This window comes from Triticum urartu, chromosome 4A (genome assembly GCF_056163025.1).
Source record: "Triticum urartu cultivar PI428250 chromosome 4A, HENAU_Tu73, whole genome shotgun sequence".
Classification (NCBI taxonomy): Eukaryota; Viridiplantae; Streptophyta; class Magnoliopsida; order Poales; family Poaceae; genus Triticum; species Triticum urartu.
Window position 1 is genome coordinate 295509592 of NC_141876.1, and position 6327 is coordinate 295515918.

The following is a 6327-nucleotide window of genomic DNA, read 5'->3' on the forward strand; positions in this document are numbered from 1 at the left end:
ATATTGGCAGACCTATTGCATTTGCATCATATCCATTGCTGACCTGTTATCTCAGCATGCGTCATACGTACTATTTTTAGGCTCCAAAACTGCATGCCAAACCACTGGAGCAGAAGAGGCATTGACAAAAAGCAGAAGAGGCAATGCCAAGAAAGGCAGGAAACATTTACAGAGGCTGGAAGAAAACTAGAGGAAAGGCACCTCCACCAAGATGGTCATGGTCATCCTCATCCTAGCCTTCCGGCTCTCCACTCTTCTCCTCCTCCTCCTCGCGGGCGGCCGGGTCGTGGTCGCCGCTGAGCCTGATGCCTCCCCACCAGGCACCGAGGCAGCGGCGCTCCTGCGCCTCAAGGCGTCGTTCAAGGACCCGACCAACGCGCTAGAGGCGTGGTCACCGTTGTTGCCCCCGGCGCCGTGCAACGCCGCTAGACCTTGGCCTGGGGTGCAGTGCTACAAGGGCAGCCTCATCGGCCTCCGGCTGGTGCACCTTAACCTCTCCGGCGCATTCGACTTTGCTGCGCTCGCCAACCTACCGGGCCTGCACTCAATCAACCTCAGGCGCAACGCCTTCGCAGGCCCGATACCGGCGAGCCTCGCCACCGTCCGCAGCCTCCGTGCGCTGTATCTGTCGCACAACGCCTTCACCGGCCCTATCCCCGGCGACGTGTTTGCCAACATGCGCTGGCTCAAGAAGCTCTACCTCGACAACAACGACCTGTCCGGCCCGCTGCCAGCGGCCGCCATCGCCGGCGCGCCGCGCCTCATCGAGCTCCACCTCGACCACAACAAGATCGAGGGCGCCGTCCCCGAGCTCCTCCCCAAGTCTCTCCGGCTGTTCAACGTGTCGCACAACTGCCTCACGGGCGTGCTCCCGCGCTCTGTCGCCACGCGGTTCAACGAGTCGGCGTTTGCCGGTAACCCAACCCTGTGCGGGGCTCCAGGGAGCGACGCCAAGGCCTGCGCACCAGTGGCCGCACCGGTGGCCGCGCCGGCGCCCTCGTCGATGCCGCCGATGACGGCGGCGGACTACTTCGCCGTGGAGGACGAGACCAGCATCGTCGTCGTGATCGGTATCATCCTGCTCGTCATCGCGCTGGTCTCCGGGGCGATGGTCCTCATGCTGCAGCAAGACGAGCAGCGGAACAGCGCGCCGCCGCCGGCGTACTACGACGCCCCTGTCGCCAGCGGCGGCATCTCCCCCAAGCCGGCCGTGACAGCCGCGCCTCGCACCTCAGGGGTGGCGATGGAAACAGGCGGGTCCAGCCGCGGCGGCAGCAGCAGCCAGGGCTCGGCACGTGGTGGTGCCGGCGGCAAGCGGATGGACGAGTTCGTCCTGATGAGCAAGTCGAGCGGCGAGTTCGGGCTGCAGGACATGATGAAGGCTTCGGCGGAGGTGCTCGGCAACGGCACACTCGGGTCCGCGTACAAGGCCGCCATGCGAAACGGCATCACCGTGGCCGTGAAGCGCATGCGCGACATGAACCGCGTCGGCCGCGAGGAGTTCGAGAACCACCTCCGCGTGCTCGGAGAGCTCCGCCACCCCAACGTGCTCGCTCCCCTCGGCTACCATTACCGCAAGGAGGAGAAGCTCATCGTCTCTGAGCTCATGCCACGCGGCAGCCTCCTCTACGTCCTCCACGGTAAGAACGTAATTACGATCCAATATGATTACTACGGCCGTCGGTGCAGGTAGTCGGTACACCATGCATAGTCGTCGTAGGAGCTAACTTTGTGCCTATGTTTGATGAGCAATCATCGCAACATTGTCAAAACCGACAACAAAGTAGAGGGAGATGAGGTGGTCGCGTAGAACCCCTAGTGAAGAAACCCTTGCTGCTGCTTGATCTGTTGATTATTTATACGGAAAGCTTAATTCCATTACACATAAGAAACCGTTGACCTACTTGAGTACTTCAAAAAGAAAAACAATTGGTGAAGTTACTCCTTTCTTCCGGGATTATATGGATGTCAGCCACAAATTAGCGCTTTTTATTATTAAATCAATGAAAACAAAAAAAATACTGTGTAAATTGACCTGATTACCGATATATTTAACCAACTGCCTAGCCAATTAACTACATTAATGATTTGATATTTGTAGATTGTTTCATCTTTAGTGACTACATGATGTATATGGACTCCCCACTTATTTTTACTCCGCATATAAGATACATCTTAGGTCAAACTTTGTATGGTTTGATCAAATTTATATTAAAAAACATTATCATTTAAATCCTAGGATATACAATATATAAAATTAATCCCAGGATGCATCTCATGATGCTCGTTTGATATTGTGGACGTGGGTTATTTACCCAAAACCACCACACTTGGTGTTAGGGTAACAATTTAGTACCACTTTTCAGAGAGGGCACAAGAACCACCAATTATGTGCCTAATGACAAACGGGGAGCACTGATTGTCTGATAAGCACACAAAAACAGTGAAACTGACAAGTTGGGCCCACCTGTCATGTTGACGTGGCATGTTTGTGTGGACAAGGGTCCCACCTGTAAGTGACTCATTTGTTTGTCTCCATTCAAAAAAAATCATTTTCTTGTGGGCATTTCAACAAACACGAAATGGGCGCTTATCAGCGCACTGCACGCCACCAGCGCGGCTCGCGGCCCTTGCTGGTCGACGGACATCCGAGACCTGGCCGCCACTGTCAAGCCGCTGGAGCTCCCCTCGCCGCCCCTTTCTTTTTCTTCTCCTCATTCCTCCCTGATTTCCCTCTCTGTCAAACAGGACCAACTGCCATGCCCGCCGCCATGGATGAACTCGAGCTCGCAGCGCCGCCCCGACATCCCCGAGCTGCCCCAGGCCTCTATCGCCCCTGGATCCAACGCGTTTTGGTTGGGAACTCGTGCTTGGGGCGACCGCCAGAGGCCTTGGTCGCCACCGTACAAGGGGGAGTGTAGTGGTGGAGTGCCCTAGTCACGCACGTGCCGGCCGGGAGGCCCCGGCCACGCGCGCCGCCGTGGAGCGCTCTGGCCACGCCCGTGCTCGTGGCTCACGCAGGGATGCCTTGGTCGTGCACGCCGTTGTGGAGCGGTATGGCCATGCCCCGTGCTCGCCACGCCCAACGGGAGGCCCTGGCCACCCCCGCACTCTCCGTGCCCGCTGGGAGGGCCTGGTCGCGCCCACGCTCAAGTAAGCAGCAAGTGGCGGCGGAAGCAAGCACACATGGGGCAAGATCTCCTGTAGTCATGCTCCTATTCGACTCGGCACTGGCGTAAGGCAGCGGACTGGGCGGCGGGGCGGATCCTCGCCGGATCCGGGCTGGATAAGGGTTGGATCCAGGCAGGGCCAGTGGCTTGTGGCGGCGGATGGTAGCTAGTTGGGACAACCGAGAGGATCGCCGGGGTAAGGCTCTTGCGGCGGCGCTGGATATGGCCGTCTATGTCGGGGTGGGTGGGGAAGATGGTGGCTTGGGGAGAGGGGGGTGAATAAGAGAGAGGCCAACAGGTGGGCCTTTGGCCACCTTTGCAAATTATCCAGGTAGGCATGCCACATCGGCCGGACAGGTGGGCCCAACAGGTCAGATTCGCTGTCTTCATGACCAAATTGAAGCATCAGTGCTTCATGTTACAGATTAGACGCAATTTTGGTGAATTTTTTGTGTCTAGCTCAAATGTGGTATCAAGTTGTTACGCTAGCCTTAAATGTGGTGGTTTTAGATAAATAATTTTATGGATGTTGATTATTTTTCATATAATGTTAGTCAAATTTTAAGAAGTTTGACTTAAGACAGATCCTACACGAGGACTAAAAAAATTGAAGGGAGTACAACGGATAGTCAATCATTTGGGTTAATGTTTATTATGTGTAACTAAAATGACGTCCGTGTGATCGATCGGTGCAGGGGACCAGAGCCCCAACAGGGTGGTGCTGGACTGGCCGACGCGGCTGAGGATCGCCCTCGGCGTGGCGCGGGGCATGGCATACCTCCACGAGAAGCTGGGCATGCCGACGATGCGGTTCGTGAGCATGGACGGCGCCGACTTCGATGCGCCGCCCCCGCCGCCGCCTCACGGGAACCTCAAGTCCGGAAATATCCTCCTCGACGCCAACCTGGAGCCGCACATCGCGGACTACGGCTTCTTCCCGCTCGTCAACGCGCCGCAGGCGCCTCAGGCCTTGTTCGCGTTCCGATCGCCGGAGGCTGTCGCCGTGCTCCAGCAGCAACAGCGCGTGCCTGTTTCGGCCAGGTCCGACGTGTACTGCTTCGGCGTCGTGCTGCTCGAGCTCATCACGGGGAGATTCCCCTCGCAGTACCTCCTCAACGCGCGCGGTGGCACAGACGTCGTACACTGGGCGGCTGCGGCGGTGACCGAGGGCAGCGAGCACGAGGTCATCGACCCCGTCATCGCCGCGGCCGGCGGGGGCTCCGCCGTGCAGCTGGTGCGTATCGCCGTTGAATGCACCGACCCCGCGCCGGAGAGCCGGCCCAACATGGCAGAGGTGGCGAGGATGGTGGAAGAGGTCGCCAGCGCCTCCGGCGCGTCGTGACCACTGCTCGTCGGTGCATGGGATGGGAGGAGTGATACGCGATGCAAGTCTGCGCGTGCATGTGTACTTCGAACGGAATCAAATCCCAGCCTTTGATCAAGGGAGGGTGAGTGTCAGAATTGGCAAAGGCGAGGGGTATGGTTAGTTGGGCTGCGTGTGAATTCAAGGTCTGAATTTGTAAAAACGGATGAAAATCAGGAGCAGAGGATGATCATGCCACTCCATGTCTCTAGTGACATTAGGTAACAATTTATTCTAGTTGGAGGATGGAATCAACGGCCATACTTTGTGTGAGTTTTCTAGACTCTGTTTTACCTTGTATACATGTCATAATAGGATTATGTATTTGTTCAAAAGTATATTTTGGATTTTAGTTTTGCTAGTACTTACAAGGCAAACTTGCATTTGCATTCAAGGCGACTAGAATTGATTACGAGCACTGATAAATAAATTGAACTTTGGTGGCGCAGCTGGATATAAATTTGTATATATTTACGATGGAAATTCGGACTCTAAACCTAAGCAGAATACTACTCTCTCTGTTTCTATCTAAATATAAGATATTTTGACTGTTCGAATTTGAACTGCCAAAACGTCTTAAATTTAAAAACAGAGGTAGTACCAAAATTTGGAGTCAAATGTGCACCTTGTTTTGAAGAACCGACTAGAGAATTAGGTCAAATCACCGAGGTTAAAATCAGAAGTGAAGACCCAAGTGAAGCTGAGGCCTCAAGCACTCTCGACAGACCGATTGAATTTTCACCGTGATACCGACCATTGGATCTGAGGTCGATTTGATCTAGGCCATTAGATCTTTACCCATAGCGCTATCAGCCGTCTGATAAACTTTCAATTGCATCCCTTTGTAATATACATGCCCCCACCAGGGCAATTTGCTCAATTCCATATAGGCATAGAAAATAAGGCAACTCCCCTGGTGAAAACCTAGCCGCCTCCTTCATAAATGTTGGTTCTCTCCTTTGATTCAAGGGCTCAAGCTCAAGAAGAGCCTAATCCCCTTCCAAACCCTTCTTATCAGCCAATGATTACATATGAACAACAGAGACGGAAGCGGTGAAGAATCTCATCTGAAAGGGCAACTTTCAGGGCCTCGGCCTGGTACGACCAACCACTCAAAGGTCGTCGAACGATCTGGATTCATTCGGTAAAACGGTCATAACGTTCTCATATGAACTCTGTTTTCAACGTTCTTGGGTTCGTTGGGATCACGAGAGTGACGCCGATGCACATGTGGTGTTAGATCTTGATTGGGAGCACTTTGGGAATATTTCTCTCATTTTTGACCTTATGAAACGCCTAAGTCTAGTACTCGTGATCCTCCATATTAAAGCTAACCTTGGCCTCTTTTATTGTGCTTGGTACTAGGTTGCTCCAACACACATGTAGACACAAAAAACAAGGGAAACTAATAAAAACACTAATTATGCAATGCTCATAATGAAAAGGGTGAAAACCGGAGATCATGCATAATGGACATATTTTTGGTTCAATGAATGTGTGCAGAACATGCAACAAATGAGCTCTAAAAATGCGTAAAATATAGAGCCGTTAGCCATGAGGGGCGCAACTGAGAAGGCGAGCGACGTGCACTGGTACACGTCGGTGCTATATAAACGGTTTTTAACCCCTTTCCGCGATGGCAGTTGAAACCGTCGCCAAGTGGGTGTGGGCGATAGGGGGGTCCTTCCCATACGAACCAAAAACCGTCGGGGATAGGGACCCTACAATACTCCTACTCATTTCTGCTCGCATTGCCATCGCAGTCGGTATTCTGTGGTGCTACGTTTACGATGC

At 53.7% G+C, this 6327-nt stretch overlaps 1 protein-coding gene across 1 annotated transcript; it reads left to right on the forward strand.

Annotated features, from left to right (window-relative positions):
* The first annotated feature begins 121 nt into the window (after positions 1-121).
* LOC125551248 (putative inactive receptor kinase At3g02880) lies at positions 122-4871 on the forward strand. Its single transcript, XM_048714406.2, has 2 exons — positions 122-1640; positions 3866-4871. Exons 1-2 carry the CDS (start codon positions 212-214, stop codon positions 4510-4512), a joined length of 2076 nt encoding a protein of 691 aa, XP_048570363.2. The 5' UTR covers positions 122-211; the 3' UTR covers positions 4513-4871.
* Positions 4872-6327: the final 1456 nt, after the last annotated feature.

What these genes read in the sequence shown, in the direction of transcription:
- LOC125551248 (XM_048714406.2), top strand. Translation starts at nt 212, where the DNA reads ATGGTCATGGTCATCCTCATCCTAGCCTTCCGGCTCTCCACTCTTCTC. An exon ending in CCTCCTCTACGTCCTCCACG is followed by an intron (nt 1,641 to 3,865) that starts GTAAGAACGTAA and finishes CGATCGGTGCAG; the next exon opens with GGGACCAGAGCCCCAACAGG.